This window comes from Bufo bufo, chromosome 6, assembly GCF_905171765.1.
Source record: "Bufo bufo chromosome 6, aBufBuf1.1, whole genome shotgun sequence".
NCBI classification, from domain to species: Eukaryota; Metazoa; Chordata; class Amphibia; order Anura; family Bufonidae; genus Bufo; species Bufo bufo.
In genome coordinates this window covers 368,894,177-368,921,286 of record NC_053394.1, presented here as the reverse complement: position 1 = coordinate 368,921,286, position 27,110 = coordinate 368,894,177, and the positions used below count along the sequence as shown (strand labels likewise).

The window sequence follows — 27,110 nt, the reverse complement described above, 5'->3', positions numbered from 1 at the left end:
ATCGAAAACTGGAGCAGCTCACTCTAGTTCCATCTTATGATGGCCTAGAAAAGACCATTAGAAAAGACCATTGTAAGTTGAAGAGGCCTATGTATCTTGAGGGACCACTGGTATTGGGATTTCTGTTCTGCATTATGTTTCTTACCTGTGATACCGGGATTATTGCCCTTGTATTAACAGCAATATGCCTAGGAAGTCAAGACAGGATAACATGATGTTAGTTGACAATGAGAAAAAAAAAAAACATAAAATTATACTAACAATAGAAATAGGACTTTTTAACCTCCAGGACTTTTTAACCTCTGGGACTCAGATGCTCAGTTAATAAGTATGCTATGCCAAAAATGAAAATAGATACCCATAAGAAAAGCATATGAGGGGTGCTGTATTTGACTCAGCAGCCAATGGGACCAGTACTCCCTATTCCTTACCAGACCACCAGAAATAACCAGGTCATTCGACCATCAGGTCATTGCATGAGCCAATAACTGGGATTGTGCCATTAGTGCTAACGAAGTGTGACCATAAGCAGGAGGGTAAGGGTGCACTCACACGCTGTGGATTTTGTAGCAGAAATTTCTGCAACTGAAAAGCAGTTCTATTCACCTAAATAGAGCATACAGAAATCCAGGTGCATGCTACCCTATTTCAAATAAATGGAACTGATTTTCTGTCGCATGAATTTTGGCAACCAAATCCACAGCATGTGAGTGCAACAGTTGTGGCGCTCAAAATCTTGGGAGTAATAATCTGAACCATTGTACAGAATGAGGCCTAAGACAACTTTTATTAAAGGTTTTACTGATATACAGTGGCATAAACTGTATAAGCTTTTTTATCATCTAGTAAATCGACATTATTGCAGGGGTATCTAGGGCTGGCCTGCTTAATTCTGAACTGCATAGATACCCATCAAGATGTTCAAAGAAATGACCAGATTGTATGAGATATACCTGTCAAATGAATCTTGTGTCATCTCAAGAAAGGACTGCTCTTCTAAAATTCCAGCGTTGTTCACTAAAAGGTCCACAGGTCCAATTGAGCTCAGGGCAGCTTCTGTTGCAGGCCAGTCCACCAGGTCCACACACACAGTCTGCACACCAGGGCACTAAAGAATAAGTTATCAGCTGAAGCTGTGGTTGAATGAAGGGCACAATCTGCTTGTACACCAGTGCTGGCCAAATAGTAAAACATGATCCAAAGTCTGACTGGTAACCACCAGTATAAGCACATGTAGCCCAACTCAAGTTTCACCTGGAAGAAGACGTAAAGCTGAAACTTGAGTTGGGCTACAAATGGTTCGATTTATAACATCCTGCTCAAGTTTTGATGTGAGTATCTTTAGACTCTCAGACTGGGGCAAGTGATATTTCTGGTGGGGCAACCAACAAATCAGTGCAATAAATGTATGTAGTATGCCCGACACCATGCATAGTCATTCTTTGTGCTCTGCCTTATCGCAAGGGGGTGGATCCATCTTGGTTCCTGATATTTCACAAGGTACAACTCAATAAAAGTATAACAAAAATGGTAACCACTAGGGATGTTCGGGATCGCAGGGTTCGGCCGAACTTCGGGTCAAAGTTCGGGTTCGGGACCCGAACTTGAACCCGAACCCCATTGAAGTGAATGGAGACCCGAACTTTGGTGCACTAAAATGGCTGTAAAATAGTCATAGTAAGGGCTAGAGGACTGCAAAAGGAAGCAAAATGGAGGTAAGAGCAGGACAATTGTCCTGCAAACAAATGTGGATAGGAAATTGACTTCAAATAACATAGAATAGAAAAAAATGAAAAAATAATAATCTTGAGCTAGGAGACGGAGGTCAAAGTGGAGTAGGAGGTTGAGGAGGCAGTAGACATGGTGGTGTAGGTGGAAGCGGAGGTGGAGGAGGAGGAGATAGCCAAGATTGTTTTTTTATTTTTTATTTTTTTATTTAATTTTTATAAATTTGGGAAGGCCCCAAAACATTGGGAAATGGAAAAGAGAACGCAAAGAGAAAGTGCACTGGAGTATAACAATGGCTGGGTGCGGACGTTATACCTGTCTATTCAGTACAAGGTACGGACAAATCCTGTGGGATCCATGCCTGGTTTATTTTAATGAATGTGAGCTTGTCCATGTTGGCTGTGGACAGGCAGCTGCGCTTGTCTGTAATCACCCCCCCGCCGTGCTAAACACACGTTCGGACAATACACTGGCTGCAGGGCAGGCCAGCACCTCGAAGGCGTAAAGGGCAAGCTGAGGCCATGTGCCCAATTTGGAGACCCAGAAGTTAAATGGGGCAGACCCATCAGTCAGTACGTGTAGGCGTGTGCACACGTACTGTTCCATCATGTTGCTGAAATGCTGCCTCCTGCTAAGACGTTCCGTATCAGCTGGTGGTGCTGGTTGTTGTGTCTTGATTTCAGCCATGCTAACCATCCCTTCTGAGGTGCTGGCAGTGCCCCAGCTGCGTTGGTGACTTCTTCCTACTCCTATGCCTTTGCCTTGTGCTTCCACTGAGCCCCAGTTGTCAGGTGGGAATGCCATCAGCAGCGCGTCTACCAGCATGCGCTTGTACTCAAGCATCTTCCGATCACGCTCCAGTGACGGAATTAAGGACGGCACGTTGTCCTTGTAGTGGGGATCCAGCAGAGTGGCCACCCAGTAATCAGCACTGGTTAGAATGTGGGCAACTCGACGGTCATTGCACAGGCACTGCAGCATGTAGTCACTCATGTGTGCCATGCTGCCCAGAGGCAACGACAAGCTGTCCTCTGTGGGAGGTGTATCATCTGCGTCCTCTGTATACCCCCAGCCACGCTCCAGTGATGCCCATGAGCTACCTTGGGTGCCACCCTGCTGTGAACACAGTTCCTCCTCCTTATCCTACAGAACTGTGTCCTGGCTGGACAATTCTGTCCCTGGCCTCTGTTGGTGCTGGAACCCACCCTCCGAGCCACTTGTGAATGACTGGCCAGATAACCGTGGAAATGATCCCTCTTCCTCCTCCTCTTCCTCCTGTGCCACATCCTCTTCCATCATCTCCCAAAGCGCTTTTTCAAGGAGACCTAGAAGTGGGATAGTAATGCTGAGGACGGCGTCATCGGCACTGGCCATGTTGGTGGAGTACTCGAAACAGCGTAACACGGCACACACGACCTGCATGGAGGCCCATTCGTTGTTGGTGAAGTGGTGCTGTTCCACAGAGCAACTTACCCGTGCGTGCTACAGCTGAAACTCCACTATCGCCTGCTGCTGCTCGCACAGTCTCTCCAGCATGTGCAAGGTGGAGTTCCGCCTTGTGGGTACGTCGCATATGAGGCGGTGAGCGGGAAGGCTGAGGTTATGCTGCAGCGCAGACAGGCGAGCAGCAGCAGGGTGAGAACGCCGAAAGGGCGCACAGATGGCCCACACTTTCTGCCGCAGCTCTGACATATTGGGGTAATTTTTCAGGACTCTCTGCACAACTAAATTCAGCACATGCGCCAGGCAAGCGATGTTCGTCAAAACGGCTAGCCCCAGAGCTGCTACGAGATGTCGCCCGTTATCGCACACCACCAGGCCAGGCTTGAGGCTCAGTGGCACCAACCACTCATTGGTCTGTTGTTCCATGCCCGTCCACAACTCCTGCACAGTGTGGGGCTTTTCCCCCAAACAGATGAGTTTCAAAACAGCCTGCTGTCATTTCCCCCTCGCTGTGCTGAAGTTGGTGGTGCAGGTGTTACGTTGACTGGGTGAGAAGGCGCTAGAGGAGGAAGCGGAGTAAGAGGAGGAGGCAACAGGAGGTAACGAGAAATGTCCTACAATCCATGGTGGCGGTAGGACATGCGCCAAACTACTTTCCACCTCAGGCCCAGCCGCCACTGCATTTATCCAGTGTGCAGTTAGGGAGATATAACGACCCTGCCCGTGCTTACTGGTCCATGTATCGGTAGTTATGTGGACCCAGCCACAGATGGGGTTGCGCAGTGCACACCTGATTTTGTCTGCCAATTGGTTCTGCAGGGAAGGGATGGCTCACCAGTAGGGATGAGCGAACCCGAACTGTATAGTTCGGGTTCGTACCGAATTTTGGGGTGTCCGTGACACGGACCCGAACCCGAACATTTTCGTAAAAGTCCGGGTTCGGGTTCGGTGTTCGGCACTTTCTTGGCGCTTTTTGAAAGGCTGCAAAGCAGCCAATCAACAAGCGTCATACTACTTGCCCCAGGAGGCCATCACAGCCATGCCTACTATTGGCATGGCTGTGATTGGCCAGTGCAGCATGTGACCCAGCCTCTATATAAGCTTGGGTCACGTAGCGCTGCACGTCACTCTGCTGATACAAGTGTAGGGAGAGGTTGCAGCTGCGACGTTAGGGCGAGATTAGGCAGTGATTAACTCCTCCAAAAGACTTCATTCGGTGATCGATCTACAGCTGTGGATCATTGAACTGCTGCTATTCAATTGCTCAGTGTTTTTAGGCTGCCCAGAGCGTTTTTCATTCACTTTTTTCTGGCTTGATCGGCGGCCATTTTGTGGCTTGTGGTGCGCCAGCACAAGCTGCCACCAAGTACATTTAACCATCAATAGTGTGGTTATTTTTTGCTATATCCTACATCAGGGTCAAGCTGTCACCAAGTCCATTTAACCATCAATAGTGTGGTTATTTTTTGGCTATATCCTACATCAGGGTCAAGCTGTCCTCAAGTGCATTTAACCATCAATAGTGTGGTTATTTTTTGGCCATATACTACATCAGGGGCAAGCTGAGCCTGTCACAAAGTGCATTTAACTATCAATAGTGTGGTTATTTTTTGGGTATATCCTACATCAGGGTCAAGCTGTCATCAAGTGCATTTAACCATCAATAGTGTGGTTATTTTTTGGCCATATACTACATCAGGGGCAAACTGAGCCTGTCACCCAAGTGCATTTAACCATCAATAGTGTGGTTATTTTTTGCTATATCCTACATCAGGGTCAAGCTGTCATCAAGTGCATTTAACCATCAATAGTGTGGTTATTTTTTGGCCATATACTACATCAGGGGCAAGCTGAGCCTGTCACCCAAGTGCATTTAACCATCAATAGTGTGGTTCTTTTTTGGCTATATCCTACATCAGGGTCAAGCTGTCATCAAGTGCATTTAACCATCAATAGTGTGGTTATTTTTTGGCCATATACTACATCAGGGGCAAGCTGAGCCTGTCACCCAAGTGCATTTAACCATTAATAGTGTGGTTATTTTTTGGCTATATCCTACATCAGGGTCAAGCTGTCATCAAGCGCATTTAACCATCAATAGTGTGGTTATTTTTTGGCCATATACTACATCAGGGGCAAGTTGAGCCTGTCACCCAGCGCCTAAAAAATAGGCCTCACATTTATATTCATCCAAATCTGTCATTACTGTTTTAGCTGGTGTTACGACCAGAGGATGTGGATCCTCTGTGTCAGCTGATAGAGGACTGGGAATTGGTCCAATATTGCTGACTGCTGACTCTCAGAGACAGGACCCTGGTGTCTGCACTGGTTACCTTGAATGCATCTACCTGCAGTAGTGTGAACAGAGTCCAACAAAGGCAGAATAAAGGAACAGATGGTCTTTACTGGCAGACAGTATTCAAAAGTCACTTGACAGATACAGGCAACACAAAGTTCAGAGCAATATAGCATGCAGATATAAGCAGTATCATAGGCAGCGCAGGGTCTGGATCCAGGCAGACTTACAGGAGGAGATGGGCAGATGCATAGTCAGGCAGTGCAGATATAAGCAGTCTCGTTGTCAGGCAGTGCAGATATAAGCAGTCTCATAGGCAGTGCAGGATCTGGATCCAGGCAGACTTACAGGAGGAGATGGGAAGACGCGTAGTCGGGCAGTGCAGAGGTCTATAATCCAGGTGATCCAATAAACAGACAGCAGGCAGATGCGTAGTCAAATGAAGCAGAGGTCAGAATCCAGGAAATCCAATAAACAGACAGCGGAATGCTTCAGAGGGAGTCAAGAGGTACAACAACCACGCTTGGGCACTTCATGATGAGTGAAGCTGCCTTAAATACAAATAGTCCCGTCTCCGGGTGGGGATGGTAATCAGGAACCAGCTGCCTACTCCTATAAGAAGGGGAGAGGTGCGCGCGCCCATGCTATAGCGCATCAGATGACACCTGGCAAAGAGGACGGATGCGGCGGTATGCTGGCGGGCACCTGCGTCTCCTACAAGGTAAGCCAGTACTGGGACCCATAGTGCTGCAATGTGTAGACAGCGATCTGCCACCCTGCAGTGGAGATGCAGATCCCATACTGACAGTACCCCCCCTCTTACGCCCCCTCCTCCACACGGCTGACCTGGAGAGGAATTTCTTCAGCAACAGAGGGGCATGAATATTCTCTGCAGATTCCCATGACCTTTCTTCAGGCCCGTAGCCCTTCCAGTCCACCAAATAGAAGGTCTTACCTCTGATAATCCTCCTGTCTAGAATGTCCTTAACTTCAAACTCATCATCCATAGTGACAGGAGGAGGGTTCTGTGAAGTGCCTTTGCAAAACCTGTTAAAGACAGCTGGCTTAAGTAACGAAACATGAAATGAGTTGGGAATCCGCAAGGTAGCAGGTAGTTTGAGCTTGTAGGCAACAGGATTAATTTTCTTGATCACAGAAAAAGGTCCCAAGAATCGCGGAGCCAGTTTGTAAGAGGGAAGTCTGAGACGGATATTCTTAGAAGAAAGCCATACCTTGTCTCCAATGGCAAACTGAGGAGGAGGTCTGCGCCTCTTATCCGCAGACCTTTTCATCTGGTCCGCTGCTCTCCGAAGCGATACTTTAGTGTCAGACCAGACCTGAGACAGCTGCTCCACACAGGAATCTGCCGCAGGAACTCCAGAAGAAGGCCGCACGGGAAGAGGAACACTTGGATGTCGTCCATAGACCACAAAAAATGGAGATTTACCTGTGGCTTGGTTGACTCTATTGTTATGAGCAAATTCCGCCCAGGAAAGATGCTTCCCCCAGTCATCCTGATGGGCATTAGTGAAATGTCGCAGGAAGCTGACCAATATTTGGTTCATGCGTTCCACCTGGCCGTTAGACTGTGGATGATAGGCAGAAGAAAAGTCCAAAGAGACATTCAGAGACTTACATAAAGATCTCCAGAACCGGGAGGTGAATTGTACTCCTCTATCCGAGATGATATGGAGGGGAAATCCATGAAGGCGGAAGATATGTAAAATGAATAGCTCAGCCAGATGAGGAGCAGATGGCAGACCTGGAAGCGGAATAAAGTGCGACATCTTAGAAAAACGGTCAACGACAACCCAAATGACTGTACAGCCCTCTGAGACAGGTAAATCGGTTATGAAGTCCATACCAATATGCTGCCAGGGGACCTCAGGCACCGGAAGAGGCAATAATAAACCTGCAGGTTTCAGTCTGGGAGACTTATTCTGAGCACACAAGGTACAGGAAGCCACAAAGTCTACAATATCCGCGGTTATGGATGGCCACCAGTAATGTCTGGAGATGAGATTCAAGGTCCCCCGTTGACCTGGATGGCCAGCAATCTTGGATGAATGCCCCCACCATAAAACCTTCCTTCGTTTAGATTCCGGAACAAAGATCTTACCTGGGGGAACCTTGGACAGGTTAACTGGAGCCACTGGGACTACTTTAGTTGGTTCAATGATGAACTGGGGTTCGTCTTCTGAATCTGTGGTTTCAAAGGACCTCGAGAGAGCGTCCGCTTTGATATTTTTGTCAGCGGACCGAAAATGCAATTGAAAATTAAATCGGGCAAAGAAGAGAGACCAACGGGCCTGACGAGGATTAAGTCGTTGAGCTGTCTGCAAATAGGTGAGGTTCTTATGATCGGTGTAAATTATGACCGGTAGGCTAGAACCTTCCAGAAGATATCTCCATTCCTCTAGAGCCAACTTAATTGCTAGGAGTTCCCTGTCCCCAATAGAATAGTTTTTTTCGGCAGTGGAAAAAAACTTAGAAAAAAAACCACAAGGAGACATACGACCTGAGGCATTCTTCTGTGACAGGACTGCCCCGGCTCCCACGGAGGATGTGTCCACCTCCAAGAAGAACTGTTTGTTGGGTTCTGGGCGTCTAAGGACTGGAGCTGAAGAAAAGGCTTGCTTGAGGGAGGAAAATGCCGTCTCTGCTTCAGGGGACCATTGTTTGGGATTGGCACCCTTCTTGGTCAGACCAGAAATAGGAGCTGTCAGGGTAGAAAAATTACGGATGAATTGACGATAATAATTGGCAAAACCCAAGAACCTTTGTATTGCCTTCAGGCCGGAGGGACGGGGCCAGTCGAGCACTGCTGCCACCTTTCCAGGATCCATTTTGAGACCATGATCCGAGATGATGTACCCCAGGAAGGGCAGGGACGACTTTTCAAAGACACACTTTTCCAATTTAGCGTACAGACGATTCTCTCGTAAGCGTTGTAAAACCATCTGCACATGCCTGCGATGAGTTCTGATGTCACTGGAAAAAATAAGAATATCATCCAAATAGACAACAACACAAGAATAGAGGAGATCTCGAAAAATGTCATTGACAAACTCCTGGAAGACAGCAGGGGCATTACTGAGCCCGAAGGGCATCACGAGGTATTCATAGTGGCCATCCCTGGTATTAAAAGCTGTCTTCCATTCGTCACCCTCACGAATCCGTATTAAATTATATGCCCCCCGCAAGTCCAGCTTAGAGAAGATCCGAGCCCCACGGAGTCTATCAAATAATTCAGAAATTAACGGTAAAGGGTATTTATTCTTGATGGTGATCTTATTCAGACCACGGTAGTCTATACAGGGGCGAAGAGACCCATCTTTCTTTTTCACAAAAAAGAATCCTGCCCCTGCAGGTGAGGAAGACTTCCTGATGAAAACCCTCTCACGGTTCTCCTTAATGTAATCTGCTGTTGCCTGCGATTCAGCAGGAGACAGGGGATAAACACGACCCCGAGGAGGAGAAGTCCCAGGTAGTAAATCAATTGGGCAGTCATAGGGGCGATGGGGAGGTAGTGTCTCAGCCTCTTTTTTATCGAACACATCCGCAAAGGAATGATAGACCACCGGCAAGGCCTCCAGGTTTTTAGGGAGGGATATAGAGACCCTTCGTTGAATAGAACATAAGCACTTGCCTTGGCACAGCTGACCCCATTGAAGAACCTCTCCAGAGCTCCACTCGATTACTGGATTGTGCATCATAAGCCAGGGCAACCCCAGCAAAAGAGAATGGGACAGTTCAGGGAGCACATATAGAGAAATCTTTTCAACATGTAACCACCCTACCTGCAGTTCCAACGGTTCAGTGATGAACCGGACTGGATCCGTCAGTACTTGTCCACTGACGGCAGTCACCAGCAGGGGATTTTTAAGCAGGCGTACAGGAATGTGGTATTGACTCACCATAGCTTGGTGTATGAAGTTCCCCGCAGACCCGGAATCTAATGAAGCAGATATGGAGACCTTGATGCCCCCAAGAACCAGAGTCACAGGAATTTGGAGAGTGGAACAGTTTTCGCCTAGGGCCGCCTCTCCCAAAGACCCTAAGCATTGGAGTTTCCCGACTTCTGGGGACAGTTGCGGACACGGTGACCCGGACCACCACAGTAGAGGCAGAGTCCAGAAGACATGCGAAGACGACGTTCCTCATCCGAGAGCCGAGTGGAATTCACCTGCATGGGTTCAGGATCCGAAAAGGAGGTGCGTAATGGAGGTTGAGACGTATTAGACTTAAACAGTTGTTGTGGAAGTCTTTTTTCTCGACGGGCCTCCCGAGCTCGCTCCGAAAACCGTATGTCGATTTTAGTAGCCAGAGAGATCAGAGCCTCAAGGGAGGTAGGCACATCACGACCTGCAAGTTCATCCTTAATACGTCCAGACAAACCTTCCCAAAAGGCCGCCACCAAAGCCTCCTCATTCCACGAAACTTCAGACGCTAAGGTGCGGAACTAAATCGCATATTGGCCCACCGACCAGCTTCCTTGACGGACGTGCAGCAGAGAGGAGGCCACAGAAGAAGCTCGACCTGGCTCCTCAAACACCCTCTTAAAAGAGTCCATAAATAGTGCCACATTATTGGTGATAGGACCAGATCTCTCCCATATTGGATTCGCCCAGGCCAGAGCCTCACCCTCGAGATGAGAGATAATGAACGCCACTTTAGCGCGGTCTGATTGAAAGTGATGAGGAAGCAGTTCAAAGTGAATTGTACACTGGTTAAGAAACCCACGACAGACTTTCGGGTTGCCGCTGTAACGGGGCGGAGCAGATAATCGTGGTCCGGAAACGCTTGGCTGTGCTGCAGCCGCAACAGGGACAGCAGAAGCAGTAGGAGCCTGTGCAGACTGTGCTGTAGAAAGGGAGTCCAGGCGAGCAGCTACATGCTGCAAGTAATTAATCACTTGTTTCTGGGTGGTACGCTGTTCATGTTCATGTAGTAGTTCAGACATTCCAGGTTTAGAGCCAGCGGAATCCATGGCCCAAGCGTACTGTTACGACCAGAGGATGTGGATCCTCTGTGTCAGCTGATAGAGGACTGGGAATTAGTCCAATATTGCTGACTGCTGACTCTCAGAGACAGGACCCTGGTGTCTGCACTGGTTACCTTGAATGCATCTACCTGCAGTAGTGTGAACAGAGTCCAACAAAGGCAGAATAAAGGAACAGATGGTCTTTACTGGCAGACAGTATTCAAAAGTCACTTGACAGATACAGGCAACACAAAGTTCAGAGCAATATAGCATGCAGATATAAGCAGTCTCATAGGCAGCGCAGGGTCTGGATCCAGGCAGACTTACAGCAGGAGATGGGAAGACGCGTAGTCGGGCAGTGCAGAGGTCTATAATCCAGGTGATCCAATAAACAGACAGCAGGCAGATGCGTAGTCAAATGAAGCAGAGGTCAGAATCCAGGAAATCCAATAAACAGACAGCGGAATGCTTCAGCGGGAGTCAAGAGGTACAACAACCACGCTTGGGCACTTTATGATGAGTGAAGCTGCCTTAAATACAAATAGTCCCGCCTCCGGGTGGGGATGGTAATCAGGAACCAGCTGCCTACTCCTATAAGAAGGGGAGAGGTGCGCGCGCGCATGCTATAGCGCATCAGATGACACCTGGCAAAGAGGACGGATGCGGCGGTATGCTGGCGGGCACCTGCGTCTCCTACAAGGTAAGCCAGTACTGGGACCCATAGTGCTGCAATGTGTAGACAGCGATCTGCCACCCTGCAGTGGAGATGCAGATCCCATACTGACAGCTGGTCAAGTTATTTTTAGTGTCCGTCAAAGCACAGTTTTTGTTCTGGGTTGAAAAACAATTCCCAATTTTGCAATTCTCAAAATTAGTGGTTTCTGCTGTATCAGGCCTACTTTAAATCTATCCCTAAAAGGGTATATTAGATTCAAGGTGCTGATAGGGTAATTCTCAAGAACTTCACACACACACTACAGTGCAGATCCAAGTCTAATTCTGTGATTAAACGTATACCTGTCACCCAGCGCCTAAAAAATAGGCCTCACATTTATATTCATCCAAATCTGTCATTACTGTTTTAGCTGGTCAAGTTATTTAGTGTCCGTCAAAGCACAGTTTTTGTTCTGGGTTGAAAAACAATTCCCAATTTTGCAATTCTCAAAATTAGTGGTTTCTGCTGTATCAGGCCTAATTTAAATCTATCCCTAAAAGGGTATATTAGATTCAAGGTGCTGATAGGGTAATTCTCAAGAACTTCACACACACGCTACAGTGCAGATCCAAGTCTAATTCTGTGATTAAACGTATACCTGTCACCCAGCGCCTAAATAATAGGCCTCAAATTTATATTCAGCTAAATCTGTCATTACTGGTGTGCCTGTATTAGTGTAATACGGTACCTAAATAGATAGCCAGATAGTGTTAGGTGTCTGTAAAAAAAAGGCCTGAATTTGAATTCAATACATTGGCCCGAATAATATTTTTCTTATTGTGGTGAACGGTAACAATGAGGAAAACATCTAGTAAGGGACGCGGACATGGTCGTGGTGGTGTTAGTGGACCCTCTGGTGCTGGGAGAGGACGTGGCCGTTCTGCCACAGCCACACTTCCTAGTGTACCAACTACCTCAGGTCCCAGTAGCCGCCAGAATTTACAGCCATATTTGATGGGGCCCAATGCCGTTCTAAGGATGGTAAGGCCTGAGCAGGTACAGGCATTAGTCAATTGGGTGGCCGACAGTGCATCCAGCACGTTCACATTATCTCCCACCCAGTCTTCTGCAGAAAGCGCACAGATGGCGCATGAAAACCAAGCCCATCAGTCTGTCACATCACCCCCATGCATATCAGGGAAACTGTCTGAGCCTCAAGTTATGCAGCAGTCTCTTATGCTGTTTGAAGACTCTGCTGGCAGGGTTTCCCAAGGGCATCCACCTAGCCCTTCCCCAGCGGTGGAAGACATAGAATGCACTAACGCACAACCACTTATGTTTCCTGATGATGAGGACATGGGAATACCACCTCAGCACGTCTCTGATGATGACGAAACACAGGTGCCAACTGCTGCGTCTTTCTGCAGTGTGCAGACTGAACAGGAGGTCAGGGATCAAGACTGGGTGGAAGACGATTTAGGGGACGATGAGGTCCTAGACCCCACATGGAATGAAGGTTGTGCCACTGACTTTCACAGTTCGGAGGAAGAGGCAGTGGTGAGACCGAGCCAACAGCGTAGCAAAAGACAAAGAGGGAGCAGTGGGCAAAAGCAGAACACCCGCCGCCAAGAGACTCCGCCTGCTACTGACCACCGCCATCTGGGACCGAGGACCCCAAAGGCAGCTTCAAGGAGTTCCCTGGCATGGCACTTCTTCAAACAATGTGCTGACGACAAGACCAGAGTGGTTTGCACGCTGTGCCATCAGAGCCTGAAGCGAGGCATTAACGTTCTGAACCTTAGCACAACCTGCATGACCAGGCACCTGCATGCAAAGCATGAACTGCAGTTGAGTAAACACCTTAAAAAACAAGGAAGTCACTCAGGCTCCCCCTGCTACCTCTTCTGCTGCTGCCGCCTCGGCCTCTTCTGCTGCTGCCGCCGCCTCGGCCTCTTCCTCCGCCTCTGGAGGAACGTTGACACCTGCCGCCCAGCAAACATGGGATGTACCACCAACACCACCACCTGCGTCACCAAGCATCTCAACCATGTCACACGGCAGCGTTCAGCTCTCCATCTCACAAACATTTGAGAGAAAGCGTAAATTCCCACCTAGCCACCCTCGATCCCTGGCCCTGAATGCCAGCATTTCTAAACTACTGGCCTATGAAATGCTGTCATTTAGGCTGGTGGACACAGACAGCTTCAAACAGCTCATGTCGCTTGCTGTCCCACAGTATGTTGTTCCGAGCCGGCACTACTTCTCCAAGAGAGCCGTGCCTTCCCTGCACAACCAAGTATCCGATAAAATCAAGTGTGCACTGCGCAACGCCATCTGTGGCAAGGTCCAACTAACCACAGATACGTGGACCAGTAAGCACGGCCAGGGACACTATATCTCCCTAACTGCACACTGGGTAAATGTAGTGGCGGCTGGGCCCCAGGCGGAGAGCTGTTTGGCGCACGTCCTTCCGCCACCAAGGATCGCAGGGCAACATTCTTTGCCTCCTGTCTCCTCTTCCTCCTACTCAGCTTCCTCCTCCTCTTCTTCCACCTGCTCATCCAGTCAGCCACACACCTTCACCACCAACTTCAGCACAGCCCGGGTAAACGTCAGCAGGCCATTCTGAAACTCATATGTTTGGGGGACACAGGAGTTGTGGCGGGGTATAGAACAACAGACCGACGAGTGGTTGCTGCCGGTGAGCCTCAAGCCCGGCCTGGTGGTGTGCGATAATGGGCGAAATCTCGTTGCAGCTCTGGGACTAGCCGGTTTGACGCACATCCCTTGCCTGGCGCATGTGCTGAATTTGGTGGTGCAGAAGTTCATTCACAACTACCCCGACATGTCAGAGCTGCTGCATAAAGTGCGGGCCGTCTGTTCGCGCTTCCGGCGTTCACATCCTGCCGCTGCTCGCCTGTCTGCGCTACAGCGTAACTTCGGCCTTCCCGCTCACCGCCTCATATGCGACGTACCCACCAGGTGGAACTCCACCTTGCACATGCTGGACAGACTGTGCGAGCAGCAGCAGGCCATAGTGGAGTTTCAGCTGCAGCACATACGGGTCAGTCGCACTGCGGAACAGCACCACTTCACCACCAATGACTGGGCCTCCATGCGAGACCTGTGTGCCCTGTTGCGCTGTTTCGAGTACTCCACCAACATGGCCAGTGGCGATGACGCCGTTATCAGCGTTACAATACCACTTCTATGTCTCCTTGAGAAAACACTTAGGGCGATGATGGAAGAGGAGGTGGCTCAGGAAGAGGAGGAGGAAGAGGGGTCATTTTTAGCACTTTCAGGCCAGTCTCTTCGAAGTGACTCAGAGGGAGGTTTTTTGCAACAGCAGAGGCCAGGTACAAATGTGGCCAGACAGGGCCCACTACTGGAGGACGAGGAGGATGAGGAGGAGGTGGAGGAGGATGAGGATGAAGCAGGTTCACAGCGGGCTGGCACCCAACGCAGCTCGGGCCCATCACTGGTGCGTGGCTGGGGGGAAACGCAGGACGATGACGATACGCCTCCCACAGAGGACAGCTTGTCCTTACATCTGGGCAGCCTGGCACACATGAGCGACTACATGCTGCAGTGCCTGCGCAACGACAGCAGAGTTGCCCACATTTTAAAGTGTGCGGACTACTGGGTTGCCACCCTGCTGGATCCACGGTACAAAGACAATGTGCCCACCTTACTTCCTGCACTGGAGCGTGATAGGAAGATGCGCGAGTACAAGCGCACGTTGGTAGACGCGCTACTGAGAGCATTCCCAAATGTCACAGGGGAACAAGTGGAAGCCCAAGGCGAAGGCAGAGGAGGAGCAAGAGGTCGCCAACGCAGATGTGTCACGGCCAGCTCCTCTGAGGGCAGGGTTAGCATGGCAGAGATGTGGAAAAGTTTTGTCACCACGTCAGAGCTAACTGCACCCCCACTTGATACGGAACGTGTTAGGAGGAGGCAACATTTCAATAACATGGTGGAACAGTACCTGTGCACACCCCTCCACGTACTGACTGATGGTTCGGCCCCATTCAACTTCTGGGTCTCCAAATTGTCCACATAGCCAGAGCTAGCCTTTTATGCCTTGGAGGTGCTGGCCTGCCCGGCGGCCAGCGTTTTGTCTGAACGTGTATTCAGCACGGCAGGGGGCGTCATTACAGACAAACGCAGCCGCCTGTCTACAGCCAATGTGGACAAGCTGACGTTCATAAAAATGAACCAGGCATGGATCCCACAGGACCTGTCCATCCCTTGTGCAGATTAGACATTAACTACCTCCCCTTAACAATATATTATTGTACTCCAAAGCACTTCCTCATTCAATCCTATTTTTATTTTCATTTTACCATTATATTGCGGGGCAACCCAAAGTTGAATGAACCTCTCCTCTGTCTGGGTGCCGGGGCCTAAAAATATCTGACAGTGGCCTGTTCCAGTGGTGGGTGACGTGAAGCCTGATTCTCTGCTATGACATGAAGACTGATTCTCTGCTGACATGAAGCCTGAATCTCTGTTATGGGACCTCTCTCCGCTGCCTGGGTGCCTGGGCCTAAATATGTGACAATGGACTGTTCCAGTGGTGGGTGACGTGAAGCCTGATTCTCTGCTATGACATGAAGACTGATTCTCTGCTGACATGAAGACTGAATCTCTGTTATGGGACCTCTCTCCTCTGTCTGGGTGCCGGGGCCTAAAAATATCTGACAGTGGCCTGTTCCAGTGGTGGGTAACATGAAGCCTGATTCTCTGCTATGACATGAAGACTGATTCTCTGCTGACATGAAGCCTGAATCTCTGTTATGGGACCTCTCTCCTCTGCCTGGGTGCCTGGGCCTAAATATATGACAATGGATTGTTACAGTGTTGGGTGACGTAAAGCATGATTCTCTGCTATGACATGCAGACTGATTCTCTGCTGACATGAAGCCAGATTCTCTGTTACGGGACCTCTCTCCTCTGCCTGGGTGCCGGGGCCTAAATATATGACAATGAACTGTTACAGTGGTGGGTGACGTGAAGCCTGATTCTCTGCTATGACATGAAGACTGATTCTCTGCTGACGTGAAGCCAGATTCTCTGCTATGGGACCTCTCTCCAATTGATATTGGTTAATTTTTATTTATTTTATTTTTATTTTAATTCATTTCCCTATCCACATTTGTTTGCAGGGGATTTACCTACATGTTGCTGCCTTTTGCAGCCCTCTAGCTCTTTCCTGGGCTGTTTTACAGCCTTTTTAGTGCCGAAAAGTTTGGGTCCCCATTGACTTCAATGGGGTTCGGGTTCGGGACGAAGTTCGGGTCGGGTTCGGATCCCGAACCCGAACATTTCCGGGAAGTTCGGCCGAACTTCTCGAACCCGAACATCCAGGTGTTCGCTCAACTCTACTCACCAGGAAAAGTAGTGGCGGCTGGGAACCACGTACTGTGCGACAGCCACCATCATAAGGTTTTTAAAAGTCTCTGTCTCTACCAGATGGATTGACAGCATTTTAAAGGCCAGGAATTTTGAAATGCTGGCATTCAGGGCCAGGGATAACGGGTGGGTACGGGGGTATTTCTCTTTCTTTCCAGTGTTTGGGGGATGAACAGCTGAACGCTTCCATTGGACAGTGTGGACATGCTGGGTGAGGGTGGTGGAGGTGTGGTGTTGCTCCACATCCTCTGTTTGCGGGGTGGCAGGTGCCACTGTCACTCCAGAGGGGGAGGAAGAGGTCGAGACCATAGCAGAAGAGGGAGCCTGAGATCTTTTGTGGTTTTTTAGGTATGTACTCCACTGCAGCACGTGCTTTGCATTTAGATGCCTGGCCATGCAGGTGGTGCTCAGGTTTAGAACATTTATGCCTCGCTTCAGATTCTCATTGCACAGCGTGCAAACCACTCGCGTCTTGTCATCAGCACATTGTCTGAAGAACTGCCACGCCAGAAAACTCCTTGGAGCTGGCTTTGGTGTTCTCAGTCCCTGGGTGCAGTGGGCAGGCAATAGCAGGCATACTGGCTAGTGGATGGGCACTCTGCTTTTGCACCCTGCTCCCTCTTTTGCTGTGCGGCTTAAGCTGTGTGACCACCACCTCTTCCTCCGAACTACACACGTCACTCGCATGACCTTGATTCCATGTGGGGTCTAGGACCTCATCATCCTCCACATCATCTACCACCCACTCTTCACCCCTGCCCTCCTTGCCGGTCTGCACACAGCAGAAAGCCGCAGCAGTTGGCACCTGTGTTTCGTCATCATCATCAGAGACGTGCAGCGGTGGTCCTCCCATGTCCACATCCTGAAACATAAGTGGTTGTGCATCAGTGCACTCAATCTCTTCAACTTCTGTGGTAGGGCTAGGTGGATGGCCCACGGAAACCCTGCCAGCAGAGTCATCAAAAAGCATAAGAGGCTGCTACATGACTTGGGGCTCAGACTGCTTGGCTGATTTGCAAGCGGGTGAGGTAAAATACAGATGCCCATGGGCTGCAGGTGCCAACTCTGCTGTGGGAGACAATGTGAAGGAACTGGAGGCACTGTCAGCATTCCAATCTACTACAGCCTCTACTTGTTCTGGCTTCACCTTTCCTACATTGGTATTCGGGCCTACAAAAGGACGCTGAATGTCCTGTCACCTACGTGCACCTGAGGAAGGTGTTTCATTTGGACGTGTAGCTGGCAGAGATCAACCACATCCTCTCCCTGCAACAGGAGCTCCACCAGCAGAACCACAACCAGGGCCACGTCCCTTATTTGATGCTCTCCTCTTTCTTTGAGGTCACCCACCGAACTAACAGACAGATTAACTATATTAATTTCCCGGTCACGTATGCAGTGCAGGTGTACCTCACAAGAAAAAAGGGAATATGTCACCCACTGAACTAACAGACGGGTTAACTATATTAATTTCCCTGCAAAGAAAAAGGGGGTTAGTCAGCACATACCAATGCGCAGGTGCGCGCGGAAAAAACACAATGCAACAGCACTCTGCAAACCAAATAAAGTACAATAATGCCATAGTAATAGAAAATATTCTGGTGCTAATGCTACGCTTATTTAGAAAATTTAAGATTCTTGGCAAATACATTTGGGCCCGTCTGCCACACGTCAAGGCGATCTCTGTAAGACGGGAACCTAACACTAAATGCTACCTGTTATGTGCCATAAAGGCCACCATAAAATTCAGGGAGTGCAGCAGGTTCCACATGCATGCTGGGTCCACAGGTCTTACAGAGATCGCCTTGACTTGTGGCAGGCGGGCCCAAATAATTTTTTACAAAACGTATTTGCCAAGAATGTCAAATTTACAAAATAAGCGTAGCATTAGCACCAGAATATTTTCTTTTACTATGGCATTATTATATTAATTTCCCTATCACGTATGCAGTGCAGGTGTACCTCACACCAAAAATGGGAGTATGTCACCCATCAAACTAACAGACGGATTAACTATATTAATTTTAGAGATGGGACGGGGGATTCGTCGAATCCACAAATCCCTCGAATCTTGCTGGATTCGTGGGATTCGTGGACTCGAATCCAGACGGAATTTGCCTGAAACTAATCCGACGAATCCGGTGGGAGGGACTGGGAGGCGGAGCTGGGGGCCGGTGCGTTCACTGTGCTCCGGCCCCTCCGCTCCAGTAGTTATAAAATGTGTAATTGTGATTAATAATCATGCTGCCCCCTCTGTGTGTAGTATTACATTCAATAAATCTTACTTACAGCCGGCTACTGCTATCGTAACAGGCCGGCCGGGCAGACGAGCGGCAGCGTCACTGACTGACGTCACCTGCTTGCGCCGCTTCATTCATAAAGCAGGCGGCGCAAGCAGGTGACGTCAGTCAGTGACGCTGCCGCTCGTCTGCCCGGCCGGCCTGTTACGATAGCAGTAGCCGGCTGTAAGTAAGATTTATTGAATGTAATACTACACACAGAGGGGGCAGCATGATTATTAATCACAATTACACATTTTATAACTACTGGAGCGGCAATGGGGGGGTCTGTGGATGACACTGTTAAGGGGTGGGGGGGTGGGTCTGTGGATGGCACTGTTATAGGGTGGGGCCCGTGGGGGGTCTGTGGATGGCACTGTTATAGGATGGGGGGGTCTGTGGATGGCACTGTTATAGGATGGGGGGGGTCTGTGGATGGCACTGTTATGGGGTGGGGTGGGTCTGTGGATGGCACTGTTATGGGGTGGGGGGGGTCTGTGGATGGCACTGTTATGGGGTGTGGATGGCACTGTTATGGGGTTTTGATGGCACTGTTATAGGATGGGGGGTCTGTGGATGGCACTGTTATGGGGTGGGGGGGTCTGTGGATGGCACTGTTATGGGGTGGGGGGTCTGTGGATGGCACTGTTATGGGGTGGGGGGGTCTGTGGATGGCACTGTTATGGGGTGGGGGGGTCTGTGGATGGCACTGTTATGGGGTGGGGGGGTCTGTGGATGGCACTGTTATGGGGTGGGGGGGTCTGTGGATGGCACTGTTATGGGGTGGGGGGGTCTGTGAATGCCAGGGGGAGAGGTGAGAGGCACTATGATACGGGCACATTATGGGGGGAGATGGCACTATGATACGGGCACATTATGGGGGGAGATGGCACTATGATTCGGGCACATTATGGGGGGAGATGGCACTATGATACGGGCACATTATGGGGGGAGGTGGCACTATGATACGGGCACATTGGGGGGGAGATGGCACTATGATACCGGCACATGGGGGGAGGAGAGAGGCACTCCGCACTTGATACTGGCACATGATTAGGGGGGCATCTATGGGGACACTTACTGGCACATTATTGGGTGGCACTGTGGGGGCATCTACTGAGGCCACAAAGAAGGGGTATTTTATATGGGGGGCTCTGTGTGGTACTAGTATTATCAGGGGTATTATCTGTTTCTGCAGTATAGTATTGGGGAGCACAGCGGAACAGTATTGGGGGTGTTAGGATGATTTGTCCAGAAGATGGGAGGATGATGGAAAAGTAGTAAACTACGATTTTTTTTTTTGTCAAGCTGCAGAGACGAAAAATGGCTGAAAACTGGTGGTCTGGTCTGAAGGTCTGAAAGGAGAAGATGAGGAAAGAGAACATCTACAAGAGACGTCACTGGATGTAAGAGGTATGTGGCTGTATTACCCTGTATGTTCTGTAGTGATAGGAGCAGGGGTCATAGCAGGGGTCATCGCGGTCATATAGGGTGCGACCGTGACTGGGAGGTGGAGGTTCAGACAAACTGACGCGGTCTGACTTTGTTTCTTACACCGTGCGTTCACACAATTATGTACAGGATTCGTAGGATTCGAGATTCGAAAGATTCGATATATTCGAGAACCTTTTCGGATTCGAAAAAATTTGGATTCGTCCCACTTCTAATTAATTTCCCTGTCACATATGCAGTGCACGTGTATCTCACATCAAAAATGGGTATATGTTACCGGACGAACTAACAGACGGATTAACTATATTAATTTTCCTGTCACGTATAAAGTGCACGTGTATTTCACACCAAAAATGGGGATATGTCACCCACTGAACTAACAGACAGATTAACTATATTAATTTCCATGTCACATATGCAGTGCACGTGTATCTCACACCAAAAATGGGTATATGTCACCGGCAGAACTAACAGACGGATTAACTATTATATTTTTGTGTCAGGGGTACAAAAATGGCGCATTGCACCCACAAAAAAAATCACTATATGTCACCCACAGAATTAACAGCCAGATTTATCTTTATATTTCTGTGTCAGGGGGGAAAAGCTGGTGTATTGCACCCACAAACATTCATTATAGGTCACCCACAAGACAAATAGCCTGATTCCTTACACTCTCCCTCTGTTTAGCTGCCTGCTGGCACACATTGTAGCAAATTTTTCATGTACCTCTTTTAGAGTGACCTCACAGACCCACCATAATCAATACAGCCTGTGCTACCATTGTGTCACTTACAGTGCCAACTACCGTGACCCTGCCAGCAAGAGACCTACTGCACTAGTGTACCTGTGACAAAGCAAGAAAAGCATTTTACCAACATCTTTCATTCTCCTAATGTCTGAAGAGTAAATTTTTTGTCGTTCTAACAATTCAATAAATGTTCAGAATAACCAGGAGTTCTTGAAAGTGTTGAGGAACTGATGTTAAGCCTACCTGTTCATAAGACTACATCTCTGTTTACACACCATTTTACATTATCATTAGAGATGGCCCGAATAGTTCGCCGGTGAATAGTTCCCGGCAAAAATCGCTTGTTCGCGTTCGCCGCGGCGGGGGCGAACATATGCGATGTTTGGTCCGCCCCCTATACATCATCATTGAGTAAACTTTGAAGCTGTACCTCACAGTCAGCAGACACATTCTAGCCAATCAGCAGCAGACCCTCTCTCCCAGACCCTCCCACCTCCTGGACAGCATCCATTTTAGATTCATTCGGAAGCTGCATTCTCAGTGAGAGGAGGGACAGTGCTGCTGCTGCTGATTCAATAGGGAAAGCGTTAGCTAGGACAGTGTTCTGTGTCCACAGACTCATCTGCTGTAAGGACAGCGTCCTGACCGCACCCCAAAAAGCCCTTTTCAGGGCTGGTACATCAGTCTGCTTTTTTACAATTTATATATATATATATATATATATATATATATATATACATATATTGCAGTTGCCTACCCGTGTGTGAGAGGCTGCAGGCTCAGTCACAGACAGTACTGTGTGCACACCATTCATACAGGGTGTGACAGAAAATACCTTGCAGATAAAAAAAAATTCTATTTAATCTTTTTCTGTGATATAATCACAGTTGCAAGCCAGTGTGTGTCAGGCCCACACAGACTGTATTGTGGCCACTGGCTAGGCCTCCACTCATACCGTTACAGGGTGTCACTCACTCAAATACCTTTCAGATAAAAAAATTATATTTAATATTTTTCTGTGATATAATCACATTTGCAAGCCCGTGTGTGTCAGGCCCACACAGACTGTATTGTGGCCACTGGCTAGTGGCTAGGCCTCCACTTATACCGTTACAGGGTGTCATTCACTCACAAATACCTTGCAGATAAAAAATAATTCTATTTAATCTGTCAGGCCCACACAGACTGTACTGTGCCCACTGCCCACCACTTATATAGGGTGGCACAGTACCTTGCACGCATAGTAACACTTATCTAATAAAAAATGACGGGCAGAGGCAGGCCACCCCGCAGGGGCCGTCGTGGTCGTGGTGCTGTGATTTCCACTGGCCCTGGAATAATGCCCAGTGTTCAGAGGCCATGTACCCTAAACCCCAAAAATTCTGAGAAAATAGTTGACTGGCTTACACAGGACACCCAATCTTCAACAGCTTCCGCTAAGAACCTTGACGCACCATCCTCCTCCAGCTCAGCTTTGGTCACCTGCTCTCAAGTTACCACTCTCCCGCCCGCCGCCACCACCACCACTACCACCACAGCCACCACAGCCGCTTCACTTGATCCCTCAGAGGAGTTATTTACACATCAGTTGGATGAAATTAGTGATGCGCAACCATTATTGCCAGAGGATGGAGATAACAGGGATATGTCTCAGTCAGGCAGCATTACACACATGGACGTACAGTGTGATGATGATGATGATGTTGTACCCGCTGCTGCTTCCTTTGCTGAGGTGTCAGATACAAGTGAAGTGGTTGATGATGACGATGTGTCCGTGGATGCCACGTGGGTGCCTGCTCAAAGAGAAGAAGAAGAGGGGGAAAGTTCAGAAGGGGAGACAGAGAGAAGGAGGAGACGAGTTGGAAGCAGGGGGAGGTCGTCGCAAGGAGCTAGTGGCACAGTCAGACAGCATGTATCGGCACCCGGGGTCAGCCAGACAGCACGCCAATCAACGCATGCTGTTGCCACCACCAGAATACCGTCATTGCAAAGCTCAGCAGTGTGGCATTTTTTTTGTGTGTCTGCCTCTGACAACAGCGATGCCATTTGCAACCTGTGCCAAAAGAAACTGAGTCGTTGGAAATCCAACACCCACCTAGGTACAACTGCTTTGCGAAGGCACATGATCGCACATCACAAACGCCTATGGGATCAACACATGATGACGAGTAGAAGCAGCACACAAGCTCAAAGCCACCATCCTCCTCCTGGTCCAGCATCTTCAGCCACGTCAACCACTGCTGTCCTCCTTGCCCCTTCTCAACCACCCGCCACTCCGCCTCTCACCTTCAGCAGTTTCATCTCATCTGCCCACAGTCAGGTGTCTGTAAAGGAAATGTTTGAGCGTAGGAAGCCAATGTCACAGAGTCACCCCCTTGCCCGGCATCTGACAGCTGGCTTGACGGAACTCTTAGCCCGCCAGCTTTTACCATACCAGCTGGTGGAGTCTGAGGCCTTCAAAAAAATTGTCGTATTTGGGACACCACAGTGGAAGGTACCCGGACAATTTTTTTTTTCAAAAAAGGCAATCCCAATCCTTTACTCAGTGATTGAAAAGGAAGTCATGGCATCTCTGGCATACAGTGTTGGGGCAAGGGTCCATCTGACCACTGATACCTGGTCTGCAAAGCACGGTCAGGGCATGTATATCACCTACACTGCGCATTGGGTCAACCTGCTGACGGCTGCCAAGCATGGAATGCGTGGCTCTGCAGCGGAGTTGGTGACACCGCCACGACTTGCAGGCAGGTCTACTGCCACCTCCTCTACTCCTCCTACTCCATCCTCTTCCATAACCTCCTCGGCTGAGTCCTCTTCTGCTGCGGCGTCTGGCTGCACATCAACTGAATCCCCCCAGCTCCCCAGGGGCTATTCCACATCCCGGATACGACAGTGTCACGCTGTCTTGGGGTTGACTTGCCTGAAAGCAGAGAGCCACACCGGACCAGCACTCCTGTCCGCCCTGAATGCACAGGTGGATCAGTGGCTGCCCCAGCACAAACTGGAGATCGGCAAAGTGGTGTGTGACAATGGAAGAAATTTGTTGGCGGCATTGAATTTGGGCAAGTTGTCACATGTGCCGTGCATGGCACATGTGTTGAATCTCATCGTACAACGCTTTGTGTCTAAGTACCCAGGCTTACAGGACGTCCTCAAGCAGGCCAGGAAGGTGTGTGGCCATTTCAGGCGTTCCTACACGGCCATGGCGCACTTTTCAGACATTCAGCGCCGAAACAACACGCCAGTGAGGCGCTTGATTTGCGACAGCCCGACACGTTGGAATTCAACACTCCTAATGTTCGACTGCCTGCTCCAACAAGAAAAAGCCGTCAACGAGTATTTGTATGACCGGGGTGCTAGGACAGCCTCTGCGGAGCTGGGAATTATTTTGCCATGTTACTGGACGTTCATGCGCAATGCCTGTAGGCTCATGCGTCCTTTTGAGGAGGTGACAAACCTAGTCAGTCGCACCGAAGGCACCATCAGCGACCTCATCCCATTTGTTTTCTTCCTGGAGCGTGCCCTGCGAAGAGTGCTGGATCAGGCTGTTGATGAGCGTGAAGAGGAAGAGGAAGAGTTGTGGTCACCATCACCACCAGAAACAGCCTTGTCATCATCGCTTGCCGGACCTGCGGCAACGCTGCAAGAGGAGTATGAGGAAGAGGAGTCAGAGGAGGAATGTGGCTTTGAGGAGGAGGAAGACCAACCACAGCAGGCATCCCAGGGTGCTCGTTGTTGTCAGCTATCTGGGACCCGTGGTGTTGTACGTGGCTGGGGTGAAGAAGAGACCGTCAATGACATCAGTGAGGACGAGGAACGGGAAATGAGTAGCTCGGCATCCAACCTTGTGCAAATGGGGTCTTTCATGCTGTCATGTCTGTTGAGGGACCCTCGTATAAAAAGGATGAAGGAGAACAACCTGTACTGGGTGGCCACGCTACTAGACCTCCGGTATAAGCAGAAAGTGGCGGAAATGTTACCAAATTACCGAAAGTCAGAAAGGATGCAGCAGTTCAAAACAAAACAAAAAAATAGACTTTACACAGCTTATAATGGGATATATATGGGATGTCACAGCACAACGGGAATCTAACAGGGGAAGAGGTGAAAGTAATACTCCTCCTACCGCGACCACGGCGGCAAGGACAGGACGCTTTACAGATGTGTTGTTGATGGAGGACATGCAGAGCTTTTTCAGTCCTACACATCGCCACAGCCCTTCGGGATCCAGCCTTAGAGAACGACTCGACCGACAGGTAGCAGACTACCTCGCCTTAACTGCAGACATCGACACTCTGAGGAGCGATGAACCCCTTGACTACTGGGTGTGCAGGCTTGACATGTGGCCTGAGCTATCCCAGTTTGCGATAGAACTTCTGGCCTGCCCCGCTTCAAGTGTCCTGTCAGAAAGGACCTTCAGTGCAGCAGGAGGCATTGTCACTGACAAAAGAAGTCGCCTCGGTCAAAAAAGTGTTGATTACCTCACCTTCATTAAGATGAATGAGGCATGGATCCCGAAGGGACTGACAGTGGGGGATACGTTTGACTAACAAAAGGCCTGATGACATGCCTTGGCCTCAAAATGTTTCCCACGCTGCTGTATTTAATGTCTGCATACCGGATGACTTTCGTGAATTCTCCGCCACCAACTAGGGTTCAAGCCGCAATGTTTTAGTCACCTTTCTGCCTTGAAAACATCAATTTTTCCAGCCGCTGCTACAACAGCGGCTGCAACAATAACATTATTTTTCAGGCATGTGTACATGCCTAATTTTTCTGGCCTCTGGTGCTGCACTGTGGCTGCCAAAACAAAACAAAAAAAAAAAGGCACATACAAGTGTCAATTCCCCTTCGTGATCGTTACCTTGTTGTGGTGAAGGGGCTTGCGTATCACAATGAAGCGATCATCACCTCTATGAGTGTGTTGGCAATGTTGCCACACCCCAGATGATAAGGCCGTTACTTCATTATGATCAGACCAAAAGCGATCGGCTGGATAATTTTTCATAGAAAAAACTTACATTTTTTAAATTTATTTTCTTAAGTTGTATGGGTGGGTTTTTAATACATAAAATAAAAAAATCATAATAAAGTCTCTTAATAATTTATTAGAAATAATGCAGACTATTAAAAAAATCCCCATCAATTCCAATACAAAGCAAGTACAAAGCTCAGAACTAAATTATTCCAGGATGTCGTAATGGTTCGTTAATTCGACAATGGTTAATCAATTCGACACACGTCCCTGGATAGGGGACGTAACAGGATTAAACTGATAGGAATAGTACTAGTTAAGACACCACTCATATAGGGTGTCACAGCACATTGCTCCGTGCACGCGCAGTGCCCCAACTTGGGAGTAAGAGGACCGACCAAGCTGCTTTTTCCATCTCCCGGTTCCTAAAATCAATTCAGTTTGGTGTATCAGAGTTTGCTCTGTCACTGTGAAGGCAGTCGAAGGTACCCGGCCTAAATTTTTTTTCACAAAAGGCAATCCCACCCTGATACGGGACGTAACAGGGATTAAACTGATGAGAATAGTACTACAGAAAATACCACTCACGGGTGTGACAGTAAATTGCACGGTGCAGACGCAGCGACCGTGGCGTGGATTCAAACAAAGGGGAGGGAGCCAGCGTTTTTTTAACCATCTCCCTGTTCGAAAAATCTATTTAATTAATGGACCCCAGATTGGGGACCATACAGGGATTAAACTGATGAAAATAGTACTACATAAAATACCACTCACGGGTGTGACAGTAAATTGCACGGCGCAGACGCAGCGACCGTGGCGTGGATTCAAACAAAGGGGAGGGAGCCAGCGTTTTTTTAACCATCTCCCCGTTTGAAAAATCAATTTAATAAATGGACCCCAGATTGGGGACGTAACAGGGATTAAACTGATGAGAAGAGAGAACTACAGAAAATACCACTCATATCGGGTGTGAGAGTAAATTGCACGGCGCAGATGCAGTGACCGTGGCGTGGATTCAAACAAAGGGGAGGGAGCCAGCGTTTTTTTAACCATCTCCCCGTTCGAAAAATCAATTTAATAAATGGATCCCAGATTGGGGACTATACAGGGATTAAACTGATGAGAATATTACTAC

The 27,110-nt window shown here is 48.9% G+C and overlaps 1 protein-coding gene across 1 annotated transcript in view; it reads right to left on the bottom strand.

The window, feature by feature from the left end:
* The window catches only part of LOC121003691 (L-xylulose reductase-like), a 116,988-nt gene that overhangs the window by 39,787 nt on the left and 50,091 nt on the right, over positions 1–27,110 (bottom strand). Inside the window, exons 3-4 of the mRNA XM_040435560.1 lie at positions 954–1,108; positions 146–188 (exon numbers count right to left, since the gene is read on the bottom strand). Of these exons, the coding sequence (XP_040291494.1) occupies positions 146–188; positions 954–1,108 (198 nt within the window). The remainder of the gene's footprint in view (positions 1–145; positions 189–953; positions 1,109–27,110) is intronic.